Genomic DNA, 21067 nt, shown 5'->3' with positions numbered 1-21067 from the left:
ACAACAGCTTTGCAGAATCCTTGATTCTTCCTTGGGATAAAATATTTTATTAACTTGCTCTTAAGCCATGATTATTTTATATTAAGAAAAATACAAATACTCTTTTGTTTATTCCACAAAAGCAGATAGTAGTGCTCAGAATACTGCTCAAGAGTATCATTTTGCCATTGCAGTTAAATTCCTGGATTTTGAAAGAGAGCTAAATAATTGACTGAAAACTTAATAGTGGTCATTGTGGCTGCACAATTCAATTGATGTAATTATTTTAGAAACTGATAGTTGTATAGGACTGTGGAGAGGCTATCATAGTCATACAAAGCTTAGGCAACTCTTCAGAAGTAATTCCTATTTAAGTATGAAAAGATCTGCAGGTCAAGTTATGTAGCAAACTTATTTTTAAACTCTTAGCAGTCCTTGAGGGCCAGTGGATATCTCCAGGAAAAGTATTGAAACAGCATAATGTATCTAATTAAATCATACAACTTATATATAGGAGTCTGGCATATTTAAAAAGAGACTTTTGCCACAACTTGGAAATACGTTGTTACTTATTTGACCACTTATTTCATTTCTAAATTAAATATCCCATATATAAAAATGAGTCTGATTCTATGTCTTGCATAATTTAAGCTCAGTAAATGTGGCCAAATTCCTAAATTTAGATTTTTACTTTTTGCATTTCTAGTATAGCTTCTGGGCTTTCTGTTGGAGCTGTAGTACACTTTCAAAGCTATGGTAAGATATAGTTATAGGACTGCATTATTTCAGATTACTGACTATAGGCGTTTGAATTTTAATGTAATATGTGATTCCAAGGAGAAAGTTAGACTTTTTTTATTGCATACTTATCTCCACAGGCAGGGGCTTTTAACAAAATAGTTATACATGTGTTCACCCATGTATGTATGTAGGTAGTGTACATAGCTTGCTTACATAGCTTATTTAATTTAATGAAATTATTTAATTACATACTGAGTACATAGCTATACATATAATTGAACAGGAATTAGCACTGATGGTCAGATTATTAAGTTAACCTGAAGCTTCATTGTGGCCGATCTGCTTTTATGCCTTTCTCTGAGAGATAGTGTATTATGCTTGTCTCCTTCCACTCTTGTTTCTTCTTTTTTCAACTGATCTATTATTATCTGGAATGGCTTCTTAAGTTTCTGGAGTTCCTGTTGTGAAAGCAACCTATTAGAAGTTGCTACTTGTGTGAGAATCTAGCTAGGTGAGCATCTCTGGACCAAACTAGAAGCAAATAAGACTGGGAACTGAACTGATTCCTCCAAATGCACCTGGAAGGTGTGCTTTGGGATTTTTCCTGCTAATGGCCCTCATTGTCTCTGGAACTGAAACCTGCGCCTGAGATTTCAGGCACATCCCAGAGTACATTTCAGTTGATAGCACAGTGAACATGCTTTGCTTCATGTGTAATCTTGTTTCTGCTTTATAGATCCCTGCTTCCTGGCCTGTTATCTCTTAAATACTTATTGGCCATTTGCAGCCAAGAGCTGCACTTATTACATAATGTCATATTTTGGAGCATTAGCTCTGCTGGAGGCATCTGTTAGACAGAGAAGTTTTTATCCTCGAAGAACTGACTCTCTTATAGTTAGTTTATATGTGGTGATGTTAGCAGATACTAGGCAGATGTAGGGGTTTGGGTTTTTTTTGGTCATTTTTAACAAGCCCTGTGAGATTTGTTATAGGTTCTATTTGTTTTTCAGTTTTTTTTATTGAGTAAGGCAGGTTATGATCCTGATTTATTTATTTATTTTGTTTCATGTTGTCAGTCCTTCATTCCATTCCTTCTTTGCCAAAATGAGGCATTTTGAAAGCCTCCATTGGCACCAGTTGGGGCTTTTTAAACAGTTGCTACAGCCAGTGGGTCTGAGTGGATAGAAAGAAGCTGGCAGGCTGAATCAAGAGACCCATGGCCTATGTTTAGCATGTGGAAGTTCACAACCTTTTCTCCATAGTTTCAATATGTTGTGGATTACTTTGCATGATTCCTGCATGAGAAAGACTGTCTAGTCCACCACCATGCCAAAGACACAGACTTACTGCATTTCTGGGGATTTAGGCATTTTTTATCTCTCTGCAAAATTATTGCTCCCTGCCTCTTTCTGGAATATGGGGAAAGACAGGCAGTGTTCATTTTCTGACTTCATATGCTCTTGTGAAAGGCAGTAGTAGGAGAAGGATCTTTTCTTCCATGGATTGCATGTCGCTTGGTTTCCTATTATTCTTGAATCTGAGGTACTCTACAGTTTCTGTTCATACGTCATAATAAGGGCTCATTCATTAACATGGGAATTGATTTGTCTCTAGTGCAGTGTTCCTCAACCTTGGCAGCTTGAAGATGGGTAGACTTCATGCTGGCTGAGGAATTCTGGGAGTTGAAGTCCAAACATCTTCAAGTTGCCAAGGTTGAGAAACCCTGCTCTAGTGTATGTTTAAGTAGCGATGTTTTCTTTGATTATCAATCTTGCATTCTTTTAAGTTTCAGACTTAAGTTTTAAGAATCACGTTGCCCAATATATATACACGCCATATAGAGGTAAGGTTGTAGAAGCTCTGTTGAAGTCCTTGTGAATTGGCTACTGTTAAAGGCATCAAAAATACCTACGTACAGCAATCTAAAGGCTTGAGATTTCTGTCACAAATTTCTTTTTTGGGGCCATCTTGGATGATTCATATAAATAGCTCCAGGATATTTATTGCTTATATTTGTGCTGCTTAATTTTGTTTGCTTTCATTTGTGAGTATTTAGTCCTGGAACATGCTTTGATACAGAACCTGATGACTGTTGTTGTGGATTAACTTCTGTTGCATCACTTCACAGGCTGCCTGCTGTTACTCAGGAAGATCATGAAACGAGGTCGACTTCCCAGCAGCAGTGAAGATTCTGATGACAATGGCAGTAAGTGCTTCTTTTTGTTGTACTGGGATCACACCAGGGGTATGAGCTTATTTACAGAATTTTTAAAGCGATACTTTAAATAACAAAGGTGTTTTGCATTGTATCAGCTGGGTAGAGTGTTTGCTAAAAGGTTGCTAAAAACAAGCAACTTTAAAAAGGTCTGCCCCAGAAAGGCATTGTAAGACTTTATTACACTGTACAATAATAAATCTTTGAAACAAAAACCCTGTTATGGTTCAAAGTGTTTAAGAAAACGTATCTGTTAGAATAGTTTCTTAATTTTCCTTTAATAATTGTAAATTTATAATTTTTCTTAAGCTCTTTTCTTCTTTTTGCATCAGTGGTTCACTAATGTTCTGGAAGATTTTCATGATAGTTGATTTTGATTACACAAGTGATCATTTGATGCTTTTGTTTACAAATTGATTCCCTAGGAGAATTCAGTGCAAGAATTTATGAGCAGTAAGTTGTTTTTGCCTGGAATGGGCTTATTGACAGGGAAAATGTCCAATCCACTGAAGTATTTCTGCCTTTCTGGGCAGAAATCAAGAGGATCATGTACACCAGAATTCATATATATGTGCAGTAATTAATATATATGCCAACATCAGGGAACAACAGTACAATTTTTAAAAAGCCACTGAAGTTACAAAATACCTGCCCTAGGAATCCTGGAAAAGTTCACAGTCTTTACAGCTGTTCATGAATTTCCAGGGGGATGCTATTCTACAGGGCAGGGGAGCTTCATAGAGGTCATGCCTTTGAGATTTCTTCAGGTTGATATTTCCCAGATGGGATCCAGAGCAGGCTGATTCTGACATTTTATTGGATAGACAGCAACCATTGAAGAAAAGTGGTTAGATGCGATGCAAATTCTGGTCTTAAAATAAAACTGATCAGACACTTCATTTTTTTTTTAAAAAACCATCATAATTAGTCATTAGAAATTGTTATGAAAATTTGTTCTATGTAATCATGTTGGCATGGCAAGAATCTTGGATCCTGCAAGTAGTGAAACATTAATACAAATGCACTGTCAAATTGCATTTCTTGCTAACCTGGACTCATGGTGAATTAATTGCATAATTGTTTCATTGCTTGATTCTGCATAGTTCTTTTAGGTTTTTATTTTTCACTAGGGGATAGATGATATCCTGGACAAACAGGAGGTTGCTACTTCTGGGATCTGTGTGGTCTTCCTTACAGGAGTACAGTTTGTTTCCTGCCTTTGAAGACACAACAGGTTCCTAGTCATGCTCTCACTCAGGATTTAAAAGGACAAGAGAGAGAAGAAAGAATGTAATAAAGTAGACTGTGAAATAGTGTTTTTCCTTTCCTCAGATGTGGTTGCTAAGCCTCGACACAAATTGATGGGACATAATTAGTGTATGATAGTTTGATGGGACAAATGTATGGAAAGCTTTAGATAGCGTGTTTGTCAATAGCATTGCACAGGAAGGAAACTTTAACTGGGAAAGGTAAAATGGTATGCAGGAAAATTCATCTTCCAGGAATCTGCCTTCAATCTCTACTTCATATTCCTTACAAATGATCTGTGCTGATGCCAATCAGAGCTATAGGAGGCCACATAGTGAGATTTCCCAATAACTTTGGGAACATTTTGGATGCTGTGGATTACAGCATGTAATTTTTCTTGCAACTTATTGTGGATCTGAAGAATTCGCTTAGATCAGGAGTTACTTGTCCAAGAAAAAATTTCTAGGAGCTATAGAAAGCGTCTGAGTGACAGCATCTTGGATCTCTTCAGTTTGATGACAATAGATACTTTTGCTCTTGCCTTTTCATAAGGGATGCTAGAAAGCCTAATCTTATATTAGAAGATATTTAGGCAACTAGAGTTTTCCAGTTGTGTTGGATTTCCATATTCTCCAAAGCTAGCATGGAGAGGGGAAACATTGTGGGAGTTACAATTTAAAATGTTTGGAAGGTGTCCATCGTCTACCTCTTTCATATGAGTATAATTGGGTAGAAGACTCAAATTTGCTGAAGATCCAGTAATTCCTTTCCCCTCCATCCTCTCCTGGTCCTATTTTAAGTAATCCTGCTGCAATTGTAAGTTTGCAGTTTTCAGATTCTATATATATTTTTCAGGTGCCCAGTGACATCCTGACAGTTTCCAGACTGTGATACTGCTCCTGAAAGCAACAGTAGAAATACATAAAATCTTCAGATGTAAAATGCCAGTTTAATCCTATGAATATGGCCTACCCTGAATAATAGTTACTCTTTGTCCCCTGACTTCACATAATAAGCAATTTATGTTCTTTACTTTAAAAACAGAAAACAATTTAAGCTTGAACTGATGGTAGTATGGAATTTTGAAAAATGTTTTCTGTTCAAGCAAGTGAGTAACTTTTTCTCTATGTAATTTATGTAGGTTTCAGAAATATTATATCAGGCTTAGGGGTGCATATCTCTTAGGGTGAAAGATACTACTTAGATACATAGTGTTCTGGAGCTTTCTTGAAAAGAAGTCAGAAAAAATTAATAGAATTTGGATTTTTTATTAGTTTATATACCCAAATTGTTGGAATTAGACAGTATAGATGTATTGATACTGAGATTTTTTTCAGTTCTAGTTTTATTGCAAAGGAATGATATTAAAAAGAACATTTAGTGAATTATTGGGATTCCCATGTACTCCTTGCTTCTGTTAAGAGTGGCTCCCTGAAATAGCTTATTCCTCAAAATTTTAAATTCTTTGGTTTTACAATTAATAGCTCCTCTGAATGAGTACTTGCTTTTGTATTGCTGGTGGCATTTCATGAATGTGTGCACGGACATGTATGCTTATTGTTATGAACTACTATAAAAATGATTGAGAACTATGCTGAATCTTTGTCTATTCAAAATCACTATCAGTCTCACACAAGGCTTTCATGGATATCTGATTTAATAATGAATAGTATTCAGGATCACAAGCAAAGCTGAGAATAGTAAAAGCGTGGGATTTCTCCCAGTAAAAACCCAGGCAGTGTCCAGTCCCTCCCACCAGAGTCAGTACAATTCCATTCCCTGCAGGTGCCCCTAACGGTTTTTGCCGGTCTTCGGGAAATGTCCTTGACCAGTCAAGATAACCCAAACATGCATTCTTCACTCCTTGCATCACAGCCTGGTACAAGGGAACAGGAGTAGCCCCCTCCCGTACAGCAACCTGTGTCAGCACCAACAGGGCATGGGAACACGTTACGATGTTTTCCAGGAACAGGGACCATGACAATTTGATTCTTAGTTCCTTAGTAATGGAAAATAAATTCAGACCAGCTTAATTTTCCTTTCAGTTATGTTATGGTGTGAAAAATGGGGTTATTACTTCAAGTAAATAACTGAACTACAGTCCTTCATGGATTGTCTCATTTGTATTGGAATGTGCAAAACAATTTTAATTTGACTTTACCAGAAGTGTTCCAACATGTTGGTGACTTCCAAAAGTGTTCTGAACTCAAAAAGCCTATTGTCCATTTGCAAGATAACAACCGTTCAGTGACCAGATTGTGTTTCATATTGCTTTTTTAATATTGTTTCAGAAGTTGTATTTATATTATTTGCCATGTTTATAATAGTTTTATTACCACTTCTGTTACCTTTACTGAAGGTTCTTTTAGTATTTTTTTAGACTGCTTTGAATTTGGAAAAGAGAATTATAATTAAATAGTAAGGAATAAAAGTATTATACTGCCCACAATTTTTTTTACCAATATAGCTGTTCTAAAAATTATGGGAATTTTAGCCAACATATTTGGAATGTGACAGTCTGGGAACTGGGAAAAAGCTCTATGCCTTATTCCTTGAAGACATTGTAATTCTGTAAATTAACTTTCTATCTGTCTTATATGCCTTTAATTCTTTCAGTACCTATACTTTTTCAATCTCCATCTTTTGTGTAATTAGCAAAAGCTTATTGCAGTGAAAGGGAGTGACTGGCAAATAACATGTTGGAAATAGGACTATCAGATCAATCAAGAATGACTTTCTTTGATAAAGGCTGTATGTTTTTTTTATTCTATTTTGTTTTGTTCCTACATTACATATATTAGTAAAGGTAAAGGTTTCCCTTGACATTAAGTCCAGTCGTGTCCGACTCTAGGGGGCGGTGCTCATCTCCGTTTCAAAGCCGAAGAGCCGGCATTTGTCCGTAGACACTTCGGTGGTCACGTGGCCGGCATGACTGAACGGAACGCCGTTACCTGCCCGCTGAAGCGGTACCTATTAATCTACTCACATTTGCATGTTTTCAAACTGCTAGGTAATCCTACATTATTAGTTTGTTGTAATTTATTATAATGGGGAGAACCTATTTATGCCACTCTTTTTGTCCTCTGCCTCAGAACTCCACCAAAGTAGCACTTTTTTTTAAACGCAAGAATAGAAGGAATTTAAAAACCTAACGTTGGGCAGAAAAATAATAAAATAGCTTTGATTAGTTTTGTATATAGCATGCTGCTTCTCTGCTAATACTGCTTTGTACCTCTTTTTGACTAAGGGGAATACCCTGTGTCTTAAAATTTCTTGAACTTTGTGATCCACAATTTTACAAAGTGAGAGTGTATTACAAAATTAATTGGCTTTCATGGGTGTGAGCTCCTAACTTACAGGCTGTCCTTGTGGAATAAAGTAACAAATTGTTAACTAGAAAATGAGTATTATTGGCACAGAGATCACTGTAAACAATTAAAATTAGCATAAAATAATGTTTGCTTACATCATGAATTCTCTTGTCAAATTAGAAGAAAATTATAAACCAGATTACTTAATAGTTTTGATGCATGTTCTGATTGGTGAAAAAGGTATTATTGAGAGAGCAAGTTTCTAGTGGGAAAGTATTAAAAATGTGTACTTGTACCAAATGGAATTTCTTGAGGGGGTTAGAAAACAATGAAATAGGCTGTTACCCTGAAATCCACCCATATCAGCATTAGGGATGTTTTTTTCCTGACAGATTGTCCTACACCATTTCCCTAATGCTGATATGGGTGAATTTCAGGGTAACAGAGTCTGTTTCATTGTTTCCTAACCCCCTCAAGTGCACTAGCTGGAATCTGATTTAAAAAGACCCTTGGAATTAAAGAATCCTAGGCCTCGGATTTTGTACTGAGTACTTGTATCAAATGGAACTTCTAATTCTGCCATTAAAAAAAAAAGCTTAAAGTATTGAAAATAAAAAGGGAAAAGTAAAAATTCTATACATATTCATTGCCATTTAGGATATCAATATTATAAACATAGAATTATTTGACTTTTCATCCAAAGTTAAGAATGCCATAAAAAAGAACTGCTGCAATTCACATCTAAGTATTAGTTATATAATAATAGATTCAGTCTTGAACTAATTGCTTAATATTAAGATCTCCATTGTATTGTTACTTTGTGTGTGTGTGTGTGTGTATTGATAAAAGGAAATAATAGATGCCGCAAATTTAACAAAAATTAAAATATCTGAAAAGCAGGAAAAAAGAAAAAAGGAATAATAATAAAGAAAAAACTATTGACTTAAGAACAACATTCTTGACGATAAAGAATTAAATATACAATAATTTAATGATCCACAAGTAGCTCTCTTGTTGTCTTTGTTCACCATTAGTCTCATGGACTGCCGCCTGAGCTGGCAGAAATAGTGTCAGGCTTGTAATTAAGATCATATATGTGTTGAGAATCCTTGTGTAGATTCTTTGCTGTAAGCAACTCTGGAATTTGGTAACTACAGAACTGTGCAGAAAGATTCTTGTTAGATACCTGTAACAAAACAGGCATGCTCCTATATTCTTCCCATTGATATTAGTGATTTCTCTTCGTTTAAGCAGTTAGGCTTGAAAATTTTGAGTGGCTATGTAGGGAGTTGTTCCTGCTTTAATTGTATAAGCTACTCCCATCCCAGAGTCTGAATGATAGCAGTGGTTTATAAATAGTTTACACCAACAAGCATACATACATGGTGCCATTGAATTGAAATGATTCATGTGATGAAATATGATTTCCAAAATCTGTTATCAGTGACCTGTGTGCAGTACAACAGAGGTTAACATGGCAAATCTGCTCTGATTTGGATGCCATAACGGAGTGCATTACATCTTTTACTGGGAAACTTCCCTGGACCTCTAGTTACAATTGCATATCTTAAAAATGGTCTGGCCAATTGTGAAGGATGCTGGGAATTATAGTTGAATAACATATGGAAAATTACTGATTATCCATCTCTAGCGCTAGCAGATGCAGAATGCGTAGAGGAAAGAAGCTGGTTACCTAAGAAATGAAGGAGGAACTGTTTTGACCTTGCAATGGGAGCAGACTAGGAACAGTTGGAGAATTGGAGAGAGAAAAAAAAAAGCTTCTGGGAAAAGAAAAGAATTTAAAAGAAACTTATGGGAGTTGTGGGAGATGATAAATAGAAGAACCAGAACTAATAGAAGAGAAAGGGAAGTGAAAAGAAAAGAAAAGTGACCAACCCTGAAAAGGAAACTTCTTTGGAGATCTTACTGAAGTTGGAATTGTGTGTGTGTGTGTGTATCTATCTATCTATCTATCTATCTATCTATCTATCTATCTATCTATCTATCTATCTATCTAATTTATATGACTCCCTATCTATCCAATAAACTCTGGTGTGGTGAGCAAACAAAAACAGAATTACATTAAATAAAAAAACAGCTAAAACTTCATCAGTTCTCAATAAAAACCACTGAGAAAACAGACTGCTACACTGTCACATGGGTGTACAGGTGCACCCAAAACTGTTTGTGCCACTGCATTCTGGACCAGCTGAAGCTTCTGAATGCTCTTCAGGGGCAGCCTCATATAGAGTATATTGCCGTACTCCATTCAGGTGGAGTGGGGGTCACAGTGAGTAGTGCCTCCCGATCCAGGAATGGTTGCAACTGGTGCACAAGATATATTTGTGCAAAAGGTTTCCTGCCTATAGGTGCCACCTGTCCATAAGAGGGAGCCATGAGTCCAAGAGGATGTCCAGTTTACACACTGACTCTGAGTGGGGGAATGTAACCCCATTTACAGTTAATGATGGAAAATCACTAGATCTGGGGGTGGGGGGCAGAACTCCACAGCGATTCAGTCTTATCAGAGTTGAGCTGAAGTCCAGGCACTGGAAAAGCCAGGAGCGAGATGTATAATTGAGTATCATCAGCATGCTGATAATACTTAACCCTATGCTGATGGTTGATGTCACCCAGAAGTTCCATGTAGGTGTTAAATAGGAGAACACAAACTGGAACTGGCCTTGGAAGTGTGAGAATCCAACCAGCCTCTGACTCAGAAAATGAAAGTCTTTCTGAGTCAGAGAAGGAAATAGAAACTTACCGGGCTGAAACCGGGAAAGCAAAACCCAGAGATGAGTCAGCAGCATGGGAAGAGTCACAGATGCTGATTGGCCAGTCTTTGGAGGAAAATTTGAATCCTCCAATCAGCGCGCGCCAACGATGAGCAGAAAAGCATGCGGAGGAGGCAGCCCAATTGGCTGAAGAAGGGAATAGGCACGCGAAGGATTGGCATAAAAGGCAGACATGTGAAAAGCAAGCTGCTGGAGGCAACCAACCCTTTGAGCTTGCAGCTCCCTCAGAAGAGTCCTTACCAGCGCCGGAAAAAGCATCTGTTACCGGAGAGGAATCAGCACCAGTGTTCTCCATTGGAGAGGACTTGAATCTTGCTTCTGCTGCCACCAAGGATCTTCTCCTCATTGGACCCAGCAACCTCAGTCTCCTGTCCAGCTTCAGTCCTCTGTGTCCACCTTGTGTGCATTCCAGGTGCGCTTCCAGTTGTGCTTCAAGTTTCCAGCCGTGTCCAGAGTCTCCAGTCCAGTCTCGTGCTTCAAGTCCGCAGCCTTGCCTTGAGTCTTTAGCCTTGCCACACTTCTAGCTTCCAGCCTAGTCCAAAGTTTCCAGTACAGTGTCGTTGTGCCTTCGATCTCCAGCCTTGCCTTGGACCTCCAGCCCAGTTTAGCCGCACCCTAGTTGCATGAAAATGCTTAGGAATTTCACACCTATCTTGTGGTGTACCTGGTTTGCAGCCTTGTCTAGAACCTGTGGTCTAGTCCTGTCATGTCTCGAGTCTTTTGCCTAGTCCAGAACTTCAAGCCCAGTCTTGTTATGTGCCTAGCTTCCAGTCTCACCAGGTATCTGCAGTTGAGTCCAGTCTTACTTCAAGTTCTCAGCCTTACTCCAAGTCTCCAGTTCCAAGTATCCAGTCCAGCCTGAGTCACCGAGTCCAGTGCAGTCCTGTCGTTAGAACCAAGATTTATCCAGAAGGCTCTGTCCAGCCTTAGTTCGACTGGTGTTCCAGTTCGTGGTCATCTGATCCCAGTTCCAGTAGCGCCACGTGCCTTAGCTTCTCCCAGCCTTCCAGCCTCTGTCAGAGTATCCTGCTCTGCCGCTTTGCTACCGTCTCCTCCTGCAACCTTGCCAGTTTCCTTATTGCTGCCCAGTTGGTCTTGATTGAAACCAGTTACTTCTTGATTCTAAGGACTTAATTGTTGTAAATAGTTATTTAATAAAGAGTATTTTTGATATTAAATCTGCCTGGCCGCTTCTAAGTCTGAAGAGGACAGGAAGAAAGTGGAGAACCACTGAAGAACTGTGCCTCCTTTGTGTTCAGAATAGGAAGTTATGTTCGTATTGGAGAAATAATGGTTGTTTTAACTTTTAAAGGTATGTGAAATTAATTAACATTTTCTTTATAAATTGTGCTTTCCACCTTGTGATTCATTATTATGTGTCTGTGTGTGTGTTTGTGTTTGTATGGACCCTGCATTACAGTATATAGTACTGTATATTATTTATGTAACTAGAATTAAAGGACTGAGGTTGGCCCAATGAATGTTGAATTCATATAAATAACATGGTTCAGATATATGCATTTCAACTAAAACATTATATTACACCAGAAATATAGAGTAGGTTCATAAGAATACTGTGCATCAGTATCATGCATCAGTATCATACAAACTACAATATTTTATTAATCAGCTTTCTAGCCTATTATGTCAATGCTTGAGATTTCTGAACTATTTTTGCCAACATATACTGCAGAGTATATGTTGGCAAATATATGTTTATCAGGAAAATAGCCTAAACTTAGTCAGCGACTGACCATATATATATATTAAAAGTGCTTCTATTTTGAGTCTGTTCCACAGATAATTTATATATAATGCATATACTACCATTTCCCTTAGACTTCAAGGACAACCATTTCTTTCCATTTTGACCATTGTTTGGAGGTATTTAGAAGAGTGTCAGATTGAAGGATAGTTTGTGTATTGCTGTCTGCATAATAAAGATGTAAAATTACGTTCTCACAATGTTATAAGCCATAACATTGTGTATAGAATCCTAGCTTATATTCATATTATATACTGATACATGCAACTGGAACATGAAGCCAGATCACTTCTCCTTTTGATACTTTGTTGCTTGTGTGATTGGTAAACAAATCAAGATCAGTTTGTGTAGTGTGCTTTCTGAATTGGAGATTCTGTTTCAGCATTATTTCTAGAAGGAAGAAATAACAGCTGGGGAAAACGTTTGGTTTGAGTTGTTAAAAGTGTTTGCAGCCAGTTATGGGATTTGGGCCTGTGTAGGTCACTTCCAAGCATCTAAAAAGATACCTAGCTAATTTCAGCTTTCTCCTGAGACATATTGGAAGTGTTGAGCCTCCCATACTATTTCAAAATATTTCAAAATAGCCTGCCTGCCTGCCTGCCTGCCTTCCATTTGCATGCCATCAATTTTGTTTTGACTCATGGTAACTTAAAACAGTTAAAATGTTCACAGTACACAACAATATAAAATACTAAAACATCCACATTAAATATAAACATTAAGACATCCACAATTAAACCCTACTCACATAATACACTAATAATCCTGCGATGGAAAAACTTCTGTCTTCAGTAACCCTTGTGTCTTGAGTACTGATGGTGAGCAGGAGGGGGAAAAAAGTGTAGTTTAGAGGCTTTGAACTTTTCTTCTAAGAAACTCAGACCCACCTTAATTTTGGGGTTTATCTGTGAAGGTTTCCCACGGCCTTTCAGTTTCGCAGGGTTTTCTGTCTAGTAGAGTAGGACAATAAACATTAGAGACCCAAGATACTGTCTCAGCATGGTTCTTTGCTCTAAGATAGGACACCTTGACTCACAAAAATACAAGATTACTAGGAGTTTCTCCTGTGATATATGTCCTTGGTGGGTCAGTTCTGGTTAGAGGAGATAGTTCTGAAGATATCTTCATGCTAAGCCATGTAGGGTTTTGTTAAATCCTATATAATACTATATCCTTGCTTACTGAGCTTTTAAAAAGAAAGCTTTCATGTATGTGGTGCTCCTTTGTGCTGGCTTTTTGAAATATTGGGGAATAATCCCAACATATCTTGACAGCACAATTTGGAACTCTCATGTGGCTATCTGTTCAATATCTCTTGTGGGAACTTATCTCTATATTATTATTGATTGCAATGCTTTCAGAAGCATCATTCAAAGATAGAGGCAGATATCTTACTAGATTATTGTGGTAATTCTGGAAATGGGGGAATTCTTTTAGTTATTAATGGCAGTGATAGCTTAATTTCTTCTTTAAAGATAGAATGACTCTTAGACCCTCCAGCATTTGAGAAGAGAAAACAGGATAGTATTCTTTTTAAGTTAATTAACCAAGTGCCTCCTAGTGTGGTAGTGAGTGAGCTGCATCTAAAGGAATTTGGCAGAATGCCTCATCTCAGAGATGCTTGGAAACTTTAATTTAAAGGCATATATTTTCTTGTAACACATTATAGTGAAATCATTCCTCCACCAAAAATACAGAGAAGCACTGAAATTATCACACTCCCATGGCATTTTTCAAAAAGGAAAAAAGTTGTATTTCAAAAATTCTCAGGTTCCATTGCAACTTCCACCTTCCCCTATGCCTGCATCAAATATTCTTCCCCCAGAATGCCAAAGTGTGGAAATGAGGCTTATCTTAAGTAGTACTTGGATTTGGACAATGTTATTAGTGATAGTAGTCTACCATCTAATGATTCAACTGTCATATTATCAACCTGCAATGGGGACAGAGAAAATAATATGGCCTTTTGAAGAAACCATTTTTATCAAGTTTTGTTCTCCATTAACTATATTCTACCAGTTTATAGGTCCCTTTTATCCTTATAGTCTAGTCTGCTACCAATTTTTGGCATCTCCTCCTTGAACTGGTTTCATTGCAGTTATGAGTTATAATGGGAATGCATAACATTTCTACAGCTAAAATGGCTTTAGAAATGTTCATAAAGGTGAGAATATAGGCACTGCAAGCAGTTCTTTGCCACAGACTTCCTGTTTCTTAAGCTGCTCCAGATCCTCTGAAACTCCACATTGCTTCTTTATAATATGGGTTATAATTTCTTGAAGTTTTGTTTCACACCAAAATATAAACATGAATCCTTTTTTCCAAAGGTCTCACAATGGCTTTCAAACCAAATACAAAATATATGTCTTATATTTGTAACTCAGATGAAACTGGACTCAGTGATACAAATATTCCTTATTTTAAGAACTACTTTCTATAATAACTTTGAATTCAGAAATAGCAGAGTTGAAATTTCGGTTGACAAATCTTGAGTTAAAAATTTGACTTAGAGTAAGGAAAGAGATGATCATGTGTCTTCACTGTTAATACTGCTATCGTATTTAGTAAAGTTGAATTGCCAAGAAATGTAACTGAATCTTTCACCAGGTCCATGTGATTTTAAACATGTGGAATTTTGTCTGTCTATGATGTATGACTGGATGCCCACAGACAGTATGTGCTTCATTAGAAGAAGCTATTTGACCAGGAGAAATGCTAGCAGTCATAATGTTAGTTAAAGCACCTTTTTAATCTTTGCTGTGAAGGCATCTGTGGGTGGATCATGGTAACGAGAAACAATATTTCCCAAGTCTTTTTTTTTTTCTGTCTTAATTCTTTTCAGAAACTCCCAGCTCTCTAGAATAGAAGATCAAGGGCTATGTAGGAAAGGGAGAATTAATGACAGTTTTCTCCTTCTCCTTTGATTAATGGAAACCTTTGCTAGGATGAAGAACCTAAGGAAAACTTACTGGATACAGTTGGAGTAATATATGCATACAGCCTTTCCCAACAGATAAGAGAATTCCCAGTCTGCTTTGGGTAGTTAAGGTTGATGGAGAAATCTGTTACCTAAGAAACATCTGAAGTTATTTCTACTTTAAGAAGAATAACAATTATGATCTGTAGCATACTTTTGTCATATATAAGATAAAAAGTTTGGGTTTAGAATTGTTTGTTTTTCAGGCAATTTTCTACAGAGTGCCTTCCCTGTGGCTGTGGCTCATTGTAGCCTGCACTGCATGGGATTAGAAGGAAGTCTGAAATAAGGTTTTATGACGATGGGCTGGAAGCTCAGATCATTTCCATTTTCTGCTCCAGCTGCATGGTTTTTCCAGCAAATTTGCTCCTAGCAATTGTGCCAACTCTCACTCAGAATAGAAGGCTTGAAAGCAGCTAGGCAGATGGAAATACCAACAGGAAGCAGGAGCAGCAGCTAGGCATGCATCTATGTTATAAACTCTGTGGGATGATCAGATTTAGCCATACAGAAGCATTGTATTTACAGCCAGGGAAAATGCATATAGTTTGTAAGAGTGTTCTGGCTTTGAAGTGTTAATGAAATGGTAGCAGCCCGGAGTGCGCCTGGGACATAGCTGGTTGCTCTGCAGCTGGTTTTACAACAGTGCTCTGCATTCGGCATGCTGTAGCTAATCTTCTGCCATGCAGCCTAACATATTGGTTGCTGGGTTGTGCTCCCTGGGACACTGGATATGTAGCAGCTTTTGGGGGACTAACCCTTTTAAACTAGTTTAAATCTATCTTCTTTTTTCCCCTTATCACTTTTTCTTTGGAAGAAAGTGCATACAGCAGGAGATGCAGAACACTTGCAAAAGTCTAGAGAATGAAAACATTCAGGGTGTATATAATGTTAATGTGTCATCAACAGTTTTACTATCTTTTTGAAGCCTCTGCTACATACTACTTTCTGATCATAGTTTTTCTTTAAATAAAATAGCCATTAAATGTTGTGCCCTTATCTGCATGAAAAAGTGCCAAAAGAGTTTATATTCTTTGTTTCAGTGGCTCATGGATAATAGCAGTTTACGTAAGTGAAGAATCTGTAAACCTCATTTGAGGTGCCCTTAATATGGATCTTGAAGCAGAGTGGAGCACACTGGGAAAATGTAACCAGGAACATTCTTTTAATGTTCCCAGATCCAAAGTTCCAAAACCAAGATATTTAGATATGCTTGCTATAAGATTTCAGGTATTATTTCTTATTTATCAGGCAGGAGTTTCGTTTCATTTACTATGCTTTTATACCGTTTGTTAGGCAATTATATTCTAAAGCAGTGCACATCAGTTTTAACAAGAGAGAACAAGAGATGTGGGACACTCTGTCAATAGTATTGCAAACTAAAATAAGGAGAGTAGAGAGAGAAAGGAAGAAAAATCATTTCTCTAGGCCAGAAAAAACTAGAGTTGTAAATAGGCATTTAAATGTTATTCAGACCAGAATGTTCTTTCATGCTTGTATTATTGCTTGAATAGCAATTACAAGACTGACTTTTGTTCCTTTGGTTAGTTGAATACTCTTTAGTCCCACAATTCAAGCCAATATTTCCTGTACATAGACGTCAACTCCCACAGATCTAAGCAATGGAAGTACAGCTGGGGAATCTGAGAGTTGAAATCCATACTTCTGGAAGGTGTTGAGTTTAAGGGAAACTGCTCTAGGCAGTTGCACTGATTGTTTTTGATGGGTGGAAGCAGTGAGCTCCATATTAATACTTACTCTTCAGTGTTTAGAATGGAATGCAGCAGATTGGTTTTAGGGTAATTTGTTTTATTTTCAACCTGATTTTCACTGGAATACCATTTTAAGACTTTATCTTTTAAAAAAGTAATATTTGAATGAGCTAGCTAAGAGACCTTTGTCAACATACATAACATAGAGTTAAACCAGCTAATGGACAAATATGTCATTTTTTCCCTCAGATTATCATTTTTCATTTGTTTGATCCATTTTTGCACCAGCTTCAGATAAAAAAAATAGAAAATTCATTTTTGTGTTTTTATTCAATGTACATTTTTTACATAACTTTGCCTAATACACAAATTTTGCAAGTAATTTTCTCCAATATAAGCATTTTTATGCATTGTTTTTAAGATATATTCCTTTTCTATGGGCCTTTTCCTCTTCTATGTAGTTTTGTACATACGTTTTGATTGGAAAATTGGATTTACAAAATTGATTTGAAAGTATATAGTTAGATAAACTTTCAGTTCAAGGAAAACAGCAATACCTTTCTCCATTCCTTAGTGTAAACACATTGTAACTGTGGTGGATTTCAGCGGTGCCGCTGCTTCTCAGGAAGGAGGGGGCACATTCCAAGGAGGTGGAGGAGATAAGAGGAGGCACAGTCTGGGAGGCAATGGTGGGAAAATGAAGAGGTTCAGGATAGCCCCACCCTAGAGTCTCCCAGGTTAAGTAGAGTAGCTTTAGTCTGGCAAGATTCTGTCTATATGGTGTGAGCAAATAAAGAACTGGAGTTTGAATGGATTGACTCTTCATTGTATCAATCTTGCTGCTTATCTGAGGAATCTTCCCTTTGCTATAGTCATTTGGAGAAATATTGACAAATGCTAATTTCATAAATATTTGTGGTTAGTGGGCTATTCACTTTTATGGACTTTCAAGGCTACATGTTTTTAAATTTTTGGCAATTGTTAAAAATAAAATTTCCAGTGAAGTCTTAATATTGCAGTTGTATGCATTCAAAAAAAAATGGTAATCATGGCTTAGTAAGAACTATAAACATCAAAGGATTTAATTACCTCTTCCAAAGATGCAGCTACCTTGTGGTATCAAATATTTTGCAGCCTTTACTATTAACAGAAACATTAAACAAATCCAAACAAAGAGGGAAAAGATAAAGAGGAAAAATGATAGTATAATTGGGGGATGATTTTCCCAAAGGAGCAGTGTCAAGTTGAAAAGTAACACATTTAACTCTGAATTCCTGAATTCTGCAGGCTTTGCTTAAAATATGTAATACTTGTTCTTGACAGTTTAGTGACTCAAATGTATTCTCTCTGTTTTGTACCAGAAATGGGTTTTTTATCAGGAATTAATCAAGATATTTCAAGTTCCCCCATATTCACCAATACAGTCATATTGCTTCAAAAAAATGTTAAAGCAGCCAACTACAAGGCAGTGTGAAAAATTCTGCATATGTCAGTAGTAATCATGCAACTTCTGAGTACTGGATTTCAACTCCATTAGCAGGAGCACCAGCATATTACACACATCAGCTGGAATCATTTTGTTTAATGAAGGCCTAAAATGCCATCAAGGCTGAGCATTAATACTTTCTGCGAGCTCTGCAAAACTCCTGTTTTGTTACAGCATTCAGTATTGAATGTAGGCTTGATTACTACATTAATACTACATTATTGTATAATTGGATACCTGCTTTTTTTTCTGTAGCTATTGATCCCAAAGGATTGAACTAGAAAATGAAATAATATAATTTTATAGGGCATACTTTAGCCAAAAAGAATCACAAGTCTTACTGATATTAGAGGAAGGGATTTAAACTTACATTTTACTTTCCCATCTAAATGAATGATGCTTTTGTGCTTAATTCTGACTAAATTATGTGAAACTCATAATTCATTTATGACTTTCTACAATACAACCATGTCAATCCCCAAACTTTTCACATACTGTTTTAGACAACCTACGGTCATCCTCCCCACTGCCAATTTTGAAACACAATAGGATTACTCAGTCCCTTCATTTTTTAATATTTATTGATTTTATACTTTTTGTAAGTTGCTCCAATATGCAAACTCTAGATGACATAAACAGAGTAAAAATAGAGCAAAGAAAACAAACAGACAAAAAGTTAATAGAAATCTTTCCCAATGGCCACTGAAAACATTTTGTGTTATAACTACAACGTCTAGAGGTAATGAGTTCCAAACTACAAGATCTGTAACAGAGAAGCCCTGCTCTTGGTTGTTGCTCCTTCAACCATGTAATGTGGGAACTCTAAGCAGGCCTTCTCATGAAGTTCTTACCAGGCAGGCAGATTTAATCTTAGTGTTAGTGCTTTGATACTGTATTTTGTAGGACACTGTTAGCATTTTTGAGTTGTGTCTGGAAACTTACTGGTGACCAATGCAGTGCTTTTGTAGTGATACTACTTCCCTGTGATGGAATTGTTCCATCAACAATCAAGCCACCACATTTTGGACTAGCTGCAGTTTCCAGGTTGTCTCCAAAGGCTGCTCCATTGAGAGCAAGTTACAATAATCCTGAGGCTAACAAGCTTGGATGAAATCCAGATGAAACACAAGACCCTACTTAGCTCATCTCAGTGGATTCCATCCAACTGGCATCCAGCCCTGAGCAGATATGGCTCACTTTATCTACTAAGAAACTTGCAAAATTGTCTGTTAAGCCTGCAGTCATCTTATTCTGCCCATCTTTCCCTAAAAGGATTTGGGTAACTTGTTCAAAGGCTGCTAGGGGGAACCGTGGATGCAGTAAGTATGAGGAGAATTGACCCATCACTGCTCTTGTTGTTACTGTGTAAGCTTAAAGTGTAGCTCTTTGCAGTGCTTGATCACTTGTACTTTGGGTTTTCCACCACTCTTCCTTTAGGCATCTTTTCCATTGTTTTGTTTTCCTCAGCTCTTCAATAACCAAGATTTACTGGAGCCGTGTTCGTTCTAGTGTTCTGGCCATCCCTGTTTTCCAGAAGTTGATTGGGCATGAAACAGGCCCATAAAATTATCAAGAAAAGCTGCCAGTGTCTCTAGAACACATCATTGGTGGTGAACCCTTCTGAATTTTCAATATTTCTGCATATATATGACATAAAACATGATCTGTTCTCTACACAGTTCTTAAAACTACATAAGGAGAATCCAGTTAAACAAATGAGTCAAAAACATACTTGTTCATTTATTTATTGAGGATAATGATGAATAATGTTCTTGCACAGCTCTTGTGGGAGGTTGGGTTGTTACTTATGGTAATGGAGCACTTGGATAGTGTGGGTTGTTTTCCGGTAGACTTGTGTTTCTAATTTGTCACCATTTTCTCTACTGATGAGGATGTCCAAGAAGGGTAGTGTGTTGTTTTCTTCTTCCCTTGTGAATTTTATTCCTTTGACAATGTTGTTGATTGTTTCATGTGACTTCTCTAGTTGTGCTCTAGAGATGGTGGTGGTAGTATCATGATTTGGGCCTGCTTTGCTACCTCTGGTCCAGGATGGCTTGCCATCATTGATGAAACTATGACTCTGAATTGTACCAGCAAATTCTACAGGAAAATGTCAGGTTATCTGTCCGTGAACTGAAGCTCAAGAGAAAGCAGGTTGTGCAGCAAGACAATGACTGAAACACACAAGTCATGTGACCAGAGAATGGTTAAAACAGAAGAAAGTTAATGTTTTGGAATGGCCAAGTCAAAGTCCTGGTCTTAATCCTATAAAAATGTTGCGGAAGGACCTGAAGCAGGCAGTTCATGTGATGAAGCCCACCAGCATCCTTGAATTTAAGCTGTTCTGTAGGGAGGAATGGGCTAAAATTCCTGCAGCACGATGTGCAGGACTGATCAACAGTTATAAGAAATGTTTAGTTGCAGTTACTGCTGCTCAGTGGGAGTATACCAGTTACTGAAAGCAAAGTTCTGTTTCCAGTTACTGTATTTTATTGATTAACTTGAGAAAAAGATCTGCCTTACATATTTAAATCTGAAGATTGAAAATATAATCTTCTTTCCCCTACCTGACAGTTTAAGCTCCTGCATGAAAAATGAAATGATATAACAGTGCAGTAATTTTAGAGATAATCAGAGGAATGCCACACATGATCTAAATTACTAGTAGCAAAACATTAAGTTTTGCAAGTATTAATTTTATTAATTAATAATTTTATTCCCCCAAATTTAAGTGAAGATCATGTATGCCTAATGACAATATATTTTCAGCCTAATCATATGAAATATAACTCTAGATATTCTCAGCCCAGTGTACATTTTGGCCTCCAGACACCATTG

General features: G+C 37.1%; 1 protein-coding gene across 4 annotated transcripts in view; it reads left to right on the top strand.

Moving 5' to 3' along the window:
* Nucleotides 1–21067, top strand: part of JADE1 (jade family PHD finger 1) — a 67917-nt gene that overhangs the window by 7472 nt on the left and 39378 nt on the right. For all 4 annotated transcript variants that reach the window (XM_063310609.1, XM_063310610.1, XM_063310607.1 and 1 more), the window contains exon 2: nucleotides 2849–2926. In XM_063310609.1, coding sequence (XP_063166679.1) covers nucleotides 2875–2926 — 52 coding nt within the window. In that variant the 5' untranslated portion in view covers nucleotides 2849–2874. The remainder of the gene's footprint in view (nucleotides 1–2848; nucleotides 2927–21067) is intronic.

Source organism: Candoia aspera, chromosome 8, assembly GCF_035149785.1.
Source record: "Candoia aspera isolate rCanAsp1 chromosome 8, rCanAsp1.hap2, whole genome shotgun sequence".
In the NCBI taxonomy this organism is placed as follows: domain Eukaryota; kingdom Metazoa; phylum Chordata; class Lepidosauria; order Squamata; family Boidae; genus Candoia; species Candoia aspera.
Note: the sequence above shows the minus strand (reverse complement) of the source record. Positions and strands in the feature narration are given on the sequence as shown.